Raw genomic sequence first — 15,758 nt, forward strand, 5'->3', positions numbered from 1 at the left:
CATTTCGTATTTTTGATCTGAGTCTCAGACTTCTCATTTTTTGTGTTAGATTAAATAAAGAAAAACAAAATAAGCTGTCACTTTTTCATTTTTTTATTTTTGATTGACATTTGAAAATAGAAAGCAGAATGGTGCATGGATTCATTTTGGGGATTGTGTTTCAAATGCACATCAACCAATAACGATTAACTGTTACCTGATAAGTAATCTTACCGTTACAATAAATGTTTTTCCCACAAGGAGTTTAGTTTTTTTAAATGTGCAAATAGCAGCATAAAACAATAACAACAGAGCATGACAGGGTCCAACATGTGTGCCTGTCCCTTTCAAACTAAAGTTACATGGGTGCTTCACAAAATACGAGTGGAGGCTTTTCTATAGTAGAGGTTAGCCACTAGCAAGTCCTGTTGCGACTTCAATTAAATGGCTGTCAGTTGTTGCCACCACACACAATGCACTGCGTGTTGTGTTACTTGCTGCATTTTTGTTCTGTGTTTTCTCCGGTGAGCGTTCATGCTGTCTACGAACTGCACCAGAGTTCACTTGCGAGACCCATGTTTCGAAAAGAGTAGTTCACTTGTTTGGTCCACACTAGAGTTCGTTTGGTTCACACCTGCCCAAACGAAACGAACTATTAGAGGAAATAAACTGATCCGTTTAAAGCAGACCAAACAGGTCTGGTGTGAAAGCGACCCATTTCTTCTTTAGTTAGTTAACAGGTCCAAGGACATAATCTTTTAAAAGGCTCTCATTACTACAGAACAGACATCACTATTCAGGTGATCATTTCTAATAGCGGCTGAATGAATGAGTTAAACCTTCTTCCACAGATCAGCCCTATTGGTAGAAGGTCCAATGAGTCCTGGGTCACTTTAGGTGGTGACCCAGGACTCATTGTGGTTTACACTACCAAAGGAATGAGGTCAAATGTGTCCCCGACCACCTCCACATGTGAACTGAGATTAGATCTGATTCACACCGGGACTTTAAGATGGGAACTTGTGAACACAGTATCATCATCCTGAGTGATATGGTCACATCACGCTCCTGCTGCCCCTAAGTGGCCAAGAAGGTCAGATATATGGTGGTTTTATAAATCCCTCTACAGGCATGCAGATGTTTGGGTGAGCTCCTTTACCTCCTCCCCAGCGTAAGCAGCGAGCCAGGTCATTCCCCGTGCCCAGAGGGAGGATCGCTACTGGAGGGTGTCGAGCGAAGCCGGCCTTATCTGTGAAGACAAAGACAAACAAAGCAGTCTTTTAGGATCATGTCTTATTTTCCATGTTTGTGCAGGTTTATCGCTTAGAACCGGCTGAAGAATCATGATCCTGATTATATTTATTTAGAGAATAAATCTTTATAGAAAACCAGCGCAAGGATATCTGTTACTATCCAGAGATGCAGTGAATACAAGGTGGTGTTATAGTGTTTAAACACTGAGGTAAGTGTCGTGATATAACCTATAATATATATTACCTATACAGTCGAGGATCCAGCCCACAGTGCCATCACCTCCACAAGCGAGCACCCGGAAATCAGGGACATCGTGGAAAAAGTTAAGCCTAAGGAGAGATAAGTGTTTACAACTGATAAATCCTTCCATTGCATTTCTTAACGGATTCTCTCTCATGAATAGAGCCGAAAGGCTGCTGGACAGAGAGATGCAGAGGAGAAAGAACTGGAGTTTAATCAATGTGTGGCCTCTCCAGCTGTGCCTAGAGAGCACAGTGGCAGAGTGTGTTTCCTTCAAAGGGACCTTTAATGTGTGTCGGGACAAAGGTGCAGCCAGAAGCTTTCATCTCCCCTCGTCATAGGACCACAAACCCTCCTCACATCCACCATCTGGCATTGAATCAGCCTCCAAACCACGTTGACATGTTGAAAGAGGGGATGTGCTGTGTTACTGTCAACAGATCCCATGAAACCAACGAATGAACAAACTGAGAAACCCTGATTCAGCTACAGCTACAACTTTGCAACGAATCAATCCAGAGCCCTCAGTGTCGTCTACATGAGAGGCCTATACTTTATACTTGTGTCTGCATCGTTCTGTAATCATGCTGCTCTCAGTTTCACCTCTGGCTTTTGTTCGGGTTACTTTGACTGTAATCACTGAAATGGTAAAAAGAAGACATCTGAGTGAATGGTGTAGAGCAGAGTGAATTTTAATGAATAGAGACGTGGACAAGAAAATCATTTCAGACCAATCACAGCAGCAGTTTCATCATTACAAGGCAACCTACAACCATAAATCTACTTTCATTCTCCCATCATGGTCTGAACAACCTGTCAGAGTAACAACCTGTTTCAGTAAGATGCTTGTAAGCATTTAAAAAAGTTTAAAAATAGACGCCACTCAGGTGAAGAGAATAACCCTGGTTATGTAGTTATTATGGCTCCTGTGATTGTTTTATCTTCAAAGTTGATGTTAAAAGCAGGAAAATCTTTCAAGTGGAAGAATTTGATTTGAGTTGACTATTAAGTAAAAACATCTTCAGAACTGCAGCTCTTGTAGGGTCTCCCTGGTCTGCAGTGGTCAGTATCTAACAGTGATACAAGGAAGAAGGAGAACCAGAGACAGGGTCCTAGACCAAGGATCATTGAGTCTGACCCGTGTGGTTCTCCTGAAGAAGTTGATGCTGGTTCTGATAGAAGAGAGTCAGTGGATCTCAGTTGGGGGGGATCCATGCTGACCTTGAACTTCAGAAGTAGCACTGGGGATGCCAGGCTAGAGTTGGAGGTGAAAAAGGGGAGGAGGTTCAGGTTGGCAGTGCCATGTGTACTCACGGGGAAAGGGAGGTCTTTGGAAGCAAGATGGATGGACTGTGTGCACTTGTTGGGACCCAGAGGGAGTGGATCCTGAGAAGTGCTTTGTGTTTTGAGAAGACCTGGGTACATGTGGATGGCATTGGGTCCATGCCTGGATTTGGGACTCAGGGGATGGCTGGGGGCACACTCCTGGGTGTTGGGTTTTTCATCGCTCCCTCAGTGGACAAGGAAATACCATGTGACATGATCCACTGTTGCTATGCAACTGACCAACTAGCCACACACCTTGGACACTCTTTTGCCAACTACTTTTGTAACATTTGTTCATAATGTAATTCTGTAATTTTTTTTGATTACACTGTTTATTTTATTTGACTAGATAATACTTATTTTTATTTTATTTTAATGTAATCTTATTTTATCTTTCATTCTACCTGTGGTTTTTAATAATGCTTCTTTTATGTGCTAAGCTACTGTGAGCAATAAGTCTGGCTAACTCTAAGTAGCTCCTGAACTAGTGACAAGGAAAAGATCCTACTTATCAAGGTTTGTGTTGCATTATCTTATCAGCGAGTTATGGATAGATTAAATATATTAACTCTGAACATTCAGGGTCTTAATCTTGCTTGTAAATGAACAAGTTGTTTGGACCTGCTCCATAGAAAGGCGATTGATATTGCCTTAATTCATGAAACACATCTGCCTAAGGAAGATATTTCTCGTTTTTAGCAATAAGTAGATTTTGGCATCTTCTTCATTTCACAAAAAATCCAGAGGGGTTGTCATTATCAGTAGTTGTTACCCTTAACTATTTTGGACACTGGGAACCATGAAGAGGGTATAGTAGCTTATGTTAAAATGACGATGAGTGATTATAAATAAGCTTTTATTTCAGTGTATACATCCAACTCTCATTATCAGAATTTTTTTGAATCATTGCAAACCTGTTGCCCTTTCATATTGAAAATCGTGGGTCGACTCGCCTGGTGTGTTTTCACGTTGCCAGAGGTCCCAGGTCGGACCTCCCACTGTGAGAGCTGCATGCCTGTTTTTTCCTCCCTCTAATGCGTCATCGCGTACATTAGGGTTTAGGGCTGTAGCGATACACAAATCTCAGATACGATACCATATTCAGCCAACGGTGCGATTTGATACAATTCGATAGGCTTACATAATTTTCTGAAAGATTTTAAAGGGACAGTGTGATTTTGGTGACATCTTGTGAATGTTCCATTGACTTGGATTGAATGAATTGAACTAAAAACTGAAAGCATTAATTACATAATATATGGCTTTGACTGGACAGAGAGTCTACAGCTTGGAAATGCTAGACAAAATGAATCAAAGGTTTGGTGAGACAATTAGTTTCATTTATTGAAACAGTGCAAACTGTAGCTTACAAGCCTTTGAACAGTAAATAAAGTGCATAAACAATGGAGAGTTAAAAAGTGCAACAAGTGGCCTATCAGTTTCATATATAACATTAACGTTAACTGCTAACGTAAGTTTTGTGTCTTAACTGTAGCTACATAAACAGAACCCAGCGTTGGTCACATGGAGTTGTTTTGTCCTTAAAATGTAAAGTTATAAATAAAATATATTAACCGAAAAATAAGGAGGAAGTTACCAAACGTCTGTGAAACACACAGGATGCGTTTGATGGAGTAGACCACAACTTTGCGCTGTTTTTGAGCTGAAGCTTCTAAAATGATACAGTCTGTCAGGCCATCGAGCGACAAAACGGAACGACAGCGTAGCGCTGGCTTGCGAGCCAGCCATACTCACGCGATCACGCGATAATCCTGGACGTACACGAGACCGCGGGATTACATTCCAGGCTTTGTCCTTTCTTGTATTGTCCTTATAAAAGTATGTGTTGTATCATAAATGATTTTATGCTGCTCCACTTCAATTTGGCCATGACGTAATGTTGATTTAAAGTTGTGAGGATACACGAGCGGCGTATTGTGTTTTATTTTGAAAGTGGGCGGAAGTGTTTTACGTTGATTCTGTGTCGGATTTCCTACCCTGATGCAATCTGCTCTGTTGAGCTTGGTGCGGTTTAACAATGGCTCCGTTAAAACTAGAACTGCTACGGAATGATAGCGTAATGTTGATATAGCGACAGGAAATACGACCCGGGGTCTGTTCATGGTGTTTTATTTTGAAAAACTGATTCGCTCTGCAATTTCTGTCTGACTTCCTGTCTGAACGATCCGCTCTCTGTCCAGTTTGAAGCGCGTGGCTCGCATCAAGCGTCAAAAACAGATTTGTTTTTGTTTGATTTGTTTGATTGAAAAAAAAAACAAATTAACAAAAAGCTTTGCCTTTCAGAGATGCGTTTGATGGAGTAGACCACAACTTTGCGCTGTTTTTGAGCTGAAGCTTCTAAAATGATACAGTCTGTCAGGCCATCGAGCGACATGGTTCCAGCGACCTCTGTCGCTGGAACCATTGGCCCAAGCCGCATACTCAGACATGATCAGATCATCATTCATAATCCTAACCACCACCTTTCATTGTATGCTGATGATATTCTTATTTATGTTAATGATATGTCCACTCAGAGTCCCGATTTACTTCTGGGCCATTTCACGCTACAAAATAAATTGGTCTAAATCACCTATACTCCCATTGAATGACGCAACCAAAGCTGTAAACACTTTTACAATCATCCCCACTGTTAAACATTTCCAATATCTTAGTATGAATATTTTTTCCATTATTACAAAAATTATATCTGATAACTATAGTACCACACTTCTTGTCATACTACTAGATTTCGAAAGGTAGTCTACAATTCCACAGTCAATTCAAGCTCATTTCTTTAAAATTAAAATGAATATTATGCCTAGGATGAATTCCTGTAGCTCTATGTTAATGCTTAAGAGCAGAGTTTCCCCTCCAGCTGGCTACTGGAATAAACTACACACTACCAATACATTTCTCTGGATCAAGAAAGCTCAGAAAATCAAATTAACTACACTTCAAAGAGCAAGGAATTGGGTTGGTCAAAACTCGCAACACTATTATTTTTCAATGCGAGCACTAAGATCATGGTCTAATTCAGATGCGGTGAATGCCTGTGGCTCTATAGAACCATACAGAATTAAACCTCAGCGATTAGAGGATGTTGTCGATTTAAACAACCCTCACAAAATCTCAAAAAGTAAAGTTTGAACCCATTACTTCCAACTTCCAACTCTCTGTTTGGTGCTCCACTGGGAAAATTATAACTGTTTGTAAATACCATCTTAATGTTCCTTTGTTTAATAACTATTGTATCACACTAGGGGACAACCCCTCCCAGCTGGTCAGGAAAAGGTATTCATGTTCTAGCAGACTTCATACAAGGCAACAAACTCCAAGCTTTTCTTATAATCTCCAGGGCGCCACATTTTTCTTTTATTTACAACTAATTTACTATTTACAATCTGCCCCTATTGCCTATGGTGTTCACTAGGGAATTAATATGAGCTCCCCTTCATGGGCTCTATACCTCTAACACTTAACGTCTCTTTGTATCCAACCTCGATTCTCTACTGATCCAATCTACCACACAGCAATTATCAGTCTGCAAAATTTGGGAAAAAGTTTTAGATGTGTCAGTTATTAACTAATTTCACCCCACAAAAACTAGCAAAATTCACAATTAGTCACTCACTGATGCTGACCGCAGCAGCAAAGAACAACCTGACAGAACCAGAGAAGGATCAAGACTCAATTCAATTATATTTATTTAGTTCCAATAACAATAAAAATTGTTACTAGATGCCTTAAAAACAGCCTGAATCCTCCAGAGCAAGTCTGAAGGCAACAGTGGCAAGGCAAAACTCCTTGGAGGAGCACTGTCCCAACACCAGTATCACTCGCATCAACCGCTAGTTTAAAAGGCCTGTTAAAGTCAGGGGCAGCAAGAACAGGAACACTAGACAACAACGCTTCCAGGCTCTCAAAAGCAAACTGACACGTAAAGAAGAAATAAACCACAACGTCATCCAGATAGGCTTCACAGTCTGCAGCTCCCTTCAACACCTTATTCACCAAACTACCAAAAAGGGCCTCTTTTTCCCTTGCACAGTCAACACAAGTTTGTTGATCAGGGTTGTTGAGACCCCTAAAGCGTTGACGTATGCTTCCGGAACAAGTTCATATGCTCTCACAATAGCCCCTTTAACTGTCTCATAGTCTGTGCTTAAAACAGAGTAAGCTCCTGTGTTTTCCCCACCAAAACACTCTGTAAAAGCAATGTCCACATATGCTCAGGCCATTTTGAAAGTGTAGCTACATGTTCAAAATGAGGGAAATACTTTTCAACATCTTTTTCGACAAAAGGTGGAACCAGTCGAATGCAGACGACTCAACGTGAGAAGGATGCAACAAAGCAGCATGTTTAAGTTCCAGTTCTTTAAGGAAACGCTCATGTTCTAAGTTCATTTGGTTTTCTTTAAGTAACCGCTCCTCTTGCCTGTCTTGAAATTGCATTTCTTGTAAGGCCAGTTCCTTAAGCCTCAACTCAAGAGCGACATCTGTTTGAGGAGGTTTTGAGACTTTTTCTGGAGAAGCTGATGGAAACATAGGCTCTAACACACCTTTCTCAATCAACATAGCCTTAAGAGCCTCTCTAATGCTCTCTTTCAAATGCTTCTCACTGCTAGCAATCTCTTTAGGAGCTGATCTTTAGTAAACTGCTCAAGAAGCTCTTCTGAAGATGCACTAATGAAGTTATCAAGCATTGCCATACTGGATAACTTCCTCACATTCACACCATTGGTTAACAGCACCTGAAACCTAACTAACCAGTGTACACAGGACACACAGCCAAATCACAAATGCTCTCTTCTAATGACCACCAAAGCCATAGTCACAAATATGTAGGCCTAGAGATAACCAATAAAGCTACTAATGTAGCACTGAATACCAGATACCATTAATCAAATGGCACCTGCAGGCAATCATAACTGAATGGCAACAATCTCAGGGAAAACTAGCCTACACAAAGTTAAGTTACACAAACCACTACCTGACAAAACAACAGACTGCATAGCACAAGTTAGGGAACAGGACACATCACTGCAATGGTACCAAACAGAGCACCATCTTAAACACCCTAACTTAACAACCCTGATCACTGAACCTCAACAACACTCAGACACTATACTCATAACATACTCACCCGGAGGACAAACACAGCAGCCCACAGCCACAATGCTACACAGCACACCACTTACAATATTACAAAGTCTAGGAGAAAGCAAAAAAAAAAAACATTCATCAGGGCCGGGCCGATCCCGGACGAGCCCCCAATGTGTTACAACCCCGGCTCGTGGGAGGCAACACAGGAGTCAACAACAATCAATGCAATCCAAGATAGTTTTATTGAAGTCAATGATAACAAAGAGTCAACAAAGGCGGAGGCTGGTGGCCTTGCTGCAGGCCCAGGCTGCAGTTTGAGAGAGAGAGATAAGAGGAACTACCCAGAGCTTTTAAAGGCCTTCCAGCAGATGCCAGGAACGATGGGGAGGAGCTTCGGCTCACCTGTAAGACTGGAGAGGCTGGAGAGTGTAACCTTGCACATAACAATGTCCAAAGTACTTGAGAAAGTAGTTGCCACCCACCTTCAGAACCTCCTTGAACTTAAATAACCTCTATAAAAAATTCCAGTCTGGTTTCAACTCCGCCCACAGCACAGAAACTGCACTTGTAAGAGTCACAAATGACCTTCTCATGTCATCTGATGCCGGCTCCTCTTCCCTCCTCATACTTCTGGACCTATCTACTTCACCTCACCACCGGACTTACTGACACTGCCCTTAGTTGACTCAAGTCATACCTCACAAACTGGACAGAATACATATCCCTGGGTCACTCCAAATCAAAGCTACATAGAGTCACTTGCAGTGTCCCCCAGGGGTCAGTCCTTGGGCCCCTCCTGCTCATCCTCTACCTTATCCCCCTTGGTCAGGTCATTAGCCGTCATGGATTATCATTCCACTCCTACGCCGATGACAAACAGCTTTATGTCAATACCACAGTTGCAACTCCACACTCATCATCGCCGACATCTCCATCAAAACTCACCACCTGTTTGAAGGAGATAAAGGTACGGATGGAGCAAAACTTTCTCCATCCTGCCATCCTGGTTAACACCACTCACCAAAACCTATCATCATCCATAACCAGCATCACCTTCTCTGGCTCCAATATCCCTTTTTCATCAGCAGTCACAAATCTTGGAGTAAAAATGTATCCCCAACTCAACTTTTAATTCCACGGCAACCACCTCTAAAAGACTTCCTTATATCACCTCCGCAACATTTTCAAACTCCATCTTTCCAAGATGCCAAAAAGCTGGTCCATCTATCTGGGAAGGCAAAGAGAGGAGGACTGTGCTTTACCATCAACAAAGGGTAGTGCACAGATGTGTTAAAGAAGACATGCAGCCTTCACTTTGAGTCTTTTTTCATAAACTGTAGAACCTTTTATCCACTGCGGGAGTTTATCTCATTTGTGCTGGTCAGTATCTACATTCCACCACAGGAGCACATCACCAAGGCGTTACAGCACCTCACGGCCTGATCTCACGCACAGAAAACACACAAAACACACGAACTCTCTGCTAATAATTCTGAGCAAATCTCAAGCTTGAAATGCCTAAACACAGACAGCATGTGACGTGTCTCACTAGGGACATGAACATCATATCATTTTGTTCCCTTTGCTGCTTTGGGACACTCTGATCACCATCACCAATTACAGGAGACCGTCCCCCAACTCTGTAGGGAGCCCCCGCCTGGCAGAGGATCTCAATGTCTTTTACTCCAGGTCTCCAGGTCAGAATGTAACAGGCAGATATATCAGCGACAAAACCTGGGTTGATGCAGCATTCCTACTGCGTCGAACCGAGCCAATAAAATCCCGGGTCGATTGCCAAGTCGTTGACCAGGGTTGTTTGACCCGGATGGACCCTTTCACATCGAACAAAATGTGAAAATGTCAGCAAAATGTGCTCAATGTGAAAGGGGTTAAAGACAGAGGATCAGGAGGGCTCCAGGACTTGATGGAGTGTCTCCATTCTGCCTCAAAGCCTGTGCTGACCAGCAGGCTCCCATCTTCACCCAGATCTTCAACAGCTCACTGGAGTCCGCTCCTACTCAAACGCTCCACCATCACCCCAGTCCCCAAAATTTGCCCTGTCACGGGATCAAATGACTTCATACTAGTTGCCCTGACGTCTGTGGTCATGAAATCCTTGAGTGACTGCTGTTGGCCCACCTGAAGACCATCACTAACCCCATGCTAGACCCTTTGCAGTTCACCTATACGGCAAACAGATCTGTGAATGATGCAGTCAGCATGGCTCTGCACTACATCCTGCATCACCTTGACTCTGCAGGGACCTATGTACGGGTCTAATTTGTGGACTTCAGCTCTGTGTTCAACACCATCATCCAAGAGCTTTTCCACCACAAACTGTCCCAGTTCATTGTGCCCCCATCCACCTGTCAGTGGATCACCAGTTTCCTGACTTATAGGAGGCAGCACGTGAGACTGGGAAGCACCACATTATACATTCTGGATGTGTTCTCTCCCCACTGCTCTTCTCCCTTTACACTAATGACTGCACCTATGGGGACTCTTCTGTGAAACTCTTGAAGTTTGCAGATGATACCGTCATCCAGGATGGGGACGAGTCTGCATACAGTGGGGAAGTAGAAAAGATGGTCCTCTGGTGCTTTCAGAACCACCTGGAGCTAAACCCACCTAAGACTGTTGAGATGACAGTGGACTTCAGGAAGAGCCCCCCATCTGCCCCTTCTCTTAAGATCCTTAACAGCACTGTCCCTACCATGGACTCATTCAGGTTCCTAGGGTCCACAGCCTCACGGGACCTGAAGAGGACCTCCCACACTGACTCTGTGAAAAAGAAGGCCCAGCAGAGGTTGTACTTCCTGCATCAGCTGAAGAAGCTGCTGATCATCTATTACACAGCAATAATCCAGTCTGTCCTGATCACATCCATCACTGTCTGGTTTGGATTTGCCACCAAACATGACAGGGACAGACTGCAGATGACAATCAGATCAGCAAAGAGGATTATTAGTACTGACCTGCCCTCCATCCAGGACCTGTACTGGTCCAGGATCCGGAAGTGGGCCAATAAAATTTCCAACAACCCCTCACATCCTGGACATAATCTGTTCAGACTTCTCCCCTCAGGCTGGTGTTACAGAGCACTGTACACCAAAACAACCTGACACAAAAACAGTTTCTTCCCCCAGGCTGCCACTATGATGAACTCTGAGCAGTCACCGAGTGCGTGACCATTCTCACAATAACTCTCATACATGTACATACTACTGTTTATTATTATATTGTATATATCTGGTTCTATTACTATTTTATTCTGAAAGTTGAATTTATGTTGTACAGTTTTTTTCTATTTTTTATGCTTTTATTCATTGAGCAAAGTGACCAGAGTCAAATTTCTTGTATGTGCACTCATACCTGGCCAATGAGGCTCATTCTGATTCTGAAAAGACTATAGGGATCTACAGGGGACAAACTTGAGGACATTTAACATCAGGACACAAAAAAACTTCTTAATGGACTGGACATCCTGCTTCACAGTCACTTACCCCACCATTGGTCCTCCTTGGTCCAAAATGTAAACCTGCCGGGGGTTCAGCAGGTATCTGAACTTCCTCAGGACCCTGGAAGAGAGACAAAGAGGAAGAAAAATAAATGAAGCCATCGGTACATACACAGTATTTAACATACTGCTGGGTCATATGTGGGACGGCAGTAGATTTTTGAGCAAATCGGAGCTCTGTACATAAGTTGTGTTTGACTGCAGCTGACACAACCAACACATTTTGTTCAAAATGATAAAAACAAGAAACAAGTATAAACTCACCGGAAAAGTAATAATCAATATTATCCAGGCTCCAGCCCTTTTATATCAATAAGGGTCCTAACTGTCGATTTCAGTCCAAAAACTACCTTCAGTTCCACAGAGAGTTGTTTTAAAGTCTTGGACGAAGAAGGAGATACCTCACAATCTTCGTATTTTATCAGAAAATAGGAGTAAATTTTACTGCCGTTTAATTTTTAAATCGCCGTTGAACTCTGACTTTTAATTAACACTTCACTGAATCAGTTACTTTCCCGTCAACAGCCTTCAGAAACCAATGAGAGTCATCACTGGAAAAAAGCCCATTCCCCCTTCTTTCATACACAGAGCCAATTTCAGCCAACTTAGTGGATGATTGGTGTTTCGCGTAGCCAATGAGCTGCTTTAAACAAGATATGCTACTTCCCTGGTAAAGTTTGGTTGCCGACTGTGGTATAATTTTAAGGTCTGTGATGTGCTTAAGAAAACGAAATGTAATTCAAAGAAATTATTATAATGTGCTGTATTACATGATGTGCATTTGTAAAGGAGTTAATAAGTAGTGTGATTCCACTTGCCATATAAACTCATCACACAACATGGAAACCTGTTTATCTTATAGTAATTAAATGCAGCACCCCTGTGGACTAGGGTCGTGCACCCCAGGGGGTAGCAGCAGTAGGACCTCACTGTCTCCATGTCACCTGGTGCACGCGCTATGAGCTCCGCCATCATTTCATATTAATTACTTTAATTTCAATACTAGGGGGTGGTTCACACGAACTACCAAGGCAGTCATTTTGACTGCTTTCAGAATTTGCAACATCATAACTTGGTTTAAAAAAAACCTATGTACCAATAGGACCCTGACTTTTCCTAAATGTGTGTGTATTTTATTCTAACATTGTTTCATCATTAAAAATTTAAAACACAAAAGAGATCTGAGTATTAATACCTTGAATTACCACGGCAGTCAAATTGACTGCATGCTTTTCACAGGGGGTGTTATATTTCACTATTTGCTACATTTTCCCACTTTTTCTCCTGCTCTTTCTTTTCTCCTGTTTGTTTTTTATGCTCTGTAAAGCTAAAACCTAGTTATACCTTCACTCTAAACCCAAGACAGAGTCATAGTCACAATGTCTTTACAGAAGCTGCAGGCCCCAAAGCACATGCCAAAGGCAACATTGACGACGCCCTCATCTCTTTTCTCTGTTTGGTTGATGATGCCATGCTGAAACACATCAGGGCCTGCACCGTTGCTGAGGCACACAGAGTCAGAGAGGAAAGTTCATGGGATATGACTGTCGATGAGCTAAAGGCCTTCATTGCTCTAATCTACATTTGTGGTGCACAAGGTGGAAAGGCCTGGAGCTTTTGGTCAGCTGACTGGGGCTGTGCATTTTTCAAGGAATGTCCTGAAACAGATATCAGGAAATTTTACGATTCCTGCATTTTGACAAAAAGGAGACCAGACGCACACGTCTGCAGGAGAACAAGTTTTCCTTGGTATCTGAAGTTTGGGAGAGATTTGTCCAGAACTGCATCACTTGCTACAAACCAGGTACTGATATAACTGTTGATGAGCAGCTCTTCCGAACAAAAGCAAGGTGCAGCTTCATCCAGTATATAGCTAGCAACCCTGATAAATTTGGTATCAAGTTCTGGCTTGCTGCTGATGTTGATACCAAATACATGCTGAATGCTGCACCATATCTGGGCAAAGATGAGACACGGAGGTCAGGACAGTAACTCGGAGACAGTGTGGTGTTGAAATTGGCTGGGCCTTTTTCTGGGGAAGGGGAGAAACATCACCACCAACTTCTTTACTTCCCTTGAACTTGCCAAGGCACTAAAGGCCCAGAAAACCAGCCTAGATGGTACAGTAAATAAGAGCAGATATGAGCTTCCGCCATCTGTAAAGGAGCAAAGGGCCCTGCACACTACAGAGGTGCTGAAATGTGAGAGTGCAACTCTAACAGTCTATAAATGCAAACCAAGGAAAAATGTCTCCATTCTAAGCACTGTCCACACAGCTGTCAACATCACAAGTGGCCGCAAGGCTAAACCGGAGACTATTACATACTACAACAGAACCCAGGTTGGAGTAGATGTGCTTGATCAAATGGCGAGGAAATACTCAGTGAAAGCACCTACACGAAGATGGCCATTGGCGGTGTTTTATAATATTCTTGACCTGGCTGCCATAAATGCTTCGATCCTGTTCAAGAAATGCACCAATGAGATGATGTCACGGAGGAACTTCATAATGCGACTCACAAATGAACTTTGCTCTGGACACATGACAGCAAAACCAGACAAATGATGGTGCGAGAGCCCCAGTTGGAGCAGCAGAAGATGGAGAGGAGAAGGCAGTGCCAACTGCGAAGAAAGTGTAAGAAAAACAAAGCAAAGGATCTTGTGTCCAATGTCACTAGGCAGTGTGTGGGAGCTGCACATGGAAGGTACAGGTTACCTGTGTTGATTGTGAGCCATAAGCAAAACAACTTGGCATCGTAACAGCAGAGTGTCTTCAGCTGGCTGGCAGCCATCACAGCATGTTGGAATGTTCATACTAGTTAATAATTTTGACTGTTAAGGTCTAATGATGACACCAACCTATCTTGAAAGCAGGATACATTTGTTTTTATTTCGTGTCGTGTATATGTGTCATTTAAATAAATAAAACACTCAATCATATAGTTTTGATTTAGCGTCCTGATGTGATTTTACCTATTCCACCAATTTATTTTTAGATATTTTTAATGATAATCCAAATTATATACAAATAATGACCATAGCAGTCAAAATGACTGCTATGGTCATTCTACTAGTTGCAGAATTCTGGTAGACCAAGTGTTAAGTTGTATTTTTATTTTTTTTTTAAATATAGCTCTCAAACGATATATATATCGTATATACATAATATGGCTAGTGCTACACGTTGTTAGGTAACCTGCAGTTTCTTTTCATTTTACATTTTTCAAACATGTATGTGTGTGACAGAGGAAAACTGGGACTAGTTGTATTATTAATCCCTCTGCCACGTACGCTTTGTATGTTATTTTATGTTAATTTTGAAACTAGTCGAGCAGTTGGACCTCGCTATCTTCCTGGCATGTACAGTGTGTGTTTGAGAGAGGAAAACTGGGACTAATTGTATTATTAATCTCTCTGACCGTACGCTTTGCCAGACAATGTCCAAATTAAACGGCAAAATTGCCAACAGTGATGGTGTTCCTCATATGTTGAATTACACAACACAAAGAGAGAGTACAACGCCGCGACATATTAAGCAGAAATATGTTTACCCTACAAGAATTTATGTAATTTAATATAAGGGCACATATTATAGATAATGACACTCACTGTGCTTGGTGAAATTCAAAGTATGTTTGTATTAAACGTTATTCTTTTTTTAAAACATAGCTTTACCACCAGCAACTCACCAGCTGGAAACCTCCTCTGGCTGAGGAACAGAGATTTATTACAACACAATGCGTATTAGAGCTGGACGTCTGTGTTTAATTTTCAAATGAGAAGCAATGCACAAAATGTGCTTTTACTTTACTAATATGAGAGGCTATTTAGGAAATAATTTACATTTGCTCTCACATGTTACATCGTACTCTCTTACAAACACTACTATAGTCATGCACACTCATCATACTCTCACAAACACTAGTATAGTCACACACACTTACTACTATAGTTACACACACGCACACTTACCATCATACTCTCTCACAAACACTACTATGGTCACACACACTATCATACTCTCACATTGTCTCACTAACACTACTATAGTCACGTACACTTACTATCATACTCTCTTCTATAGTCACAATTACTAAAACAGGAAGTTAGCTTGTTTAAACAGGAAATAGTATAAAGCCTCATTCCTCAATTGGTGCACAGCTCTGGGAGCTTACTGCTAGCTAAATGGAAGCTGTGTGGCTGCATTTGTCTACATAGTTGAACACCACAGGGTGTCAACATTATATGAGGTTGTTGCAGTTATATTCTTGCAGCTGAAAATTTTATTACTTCAGTGCGTGAGTGTGACCATCACCAGCCTCCCTGGGAACTATTG

The 15,758-nt window shown here is 41.9% G+C and overlaps 1 protein-coding gene across 7 annotated transcripts in view; it reads right to left on the bottom strand.

The window, feature by feature from the left end:
• LOC125018276 (diacylglycerol kinase beta) overlaps positions 1–15,758 on the bottom strand; it is a 200,619-nt gene that overhangs the window by 78,794 nt on the left and 106,067 nt on the right. For all 7 annotated transcript variants that reach the window (XM_047602081.1, XM_047602082.1, XM_047602078.1 and 4 more), the window contains 3 exons: positions 11,409–11,483; positions 1,477–1,562; positions 1,139–1,228 (listed from right to left, as the gene is read on the bottom strand). In XM_047602081.1, coding sequence (XP_047458037.1) covers positions 1,139–1,228; positions 1,477–1,562; positions 11,409–11,483 — 251 coding nt within the window. The remainder of the gene's footprint in view (positions 1–1,138; positions 1,229–1,476; positions 1,563–11,408; positions 11,484–15,758) is intronic.

This window comes from Mugil cephalus, chromosome 12, assembly GCF_022458985.1.
Source record: "Mugil cephalus isolate CIBA_MC_2020 chromosome 12, CIBA_Mcephalus_1.1, whole genome shotgun sequence".
Lineage (NCBI taxonomy): Eukaryota > Metazoa > Chordata > Actinopteri > Mugiliformes > Mugilidae > Mugil > Mugil cephalus.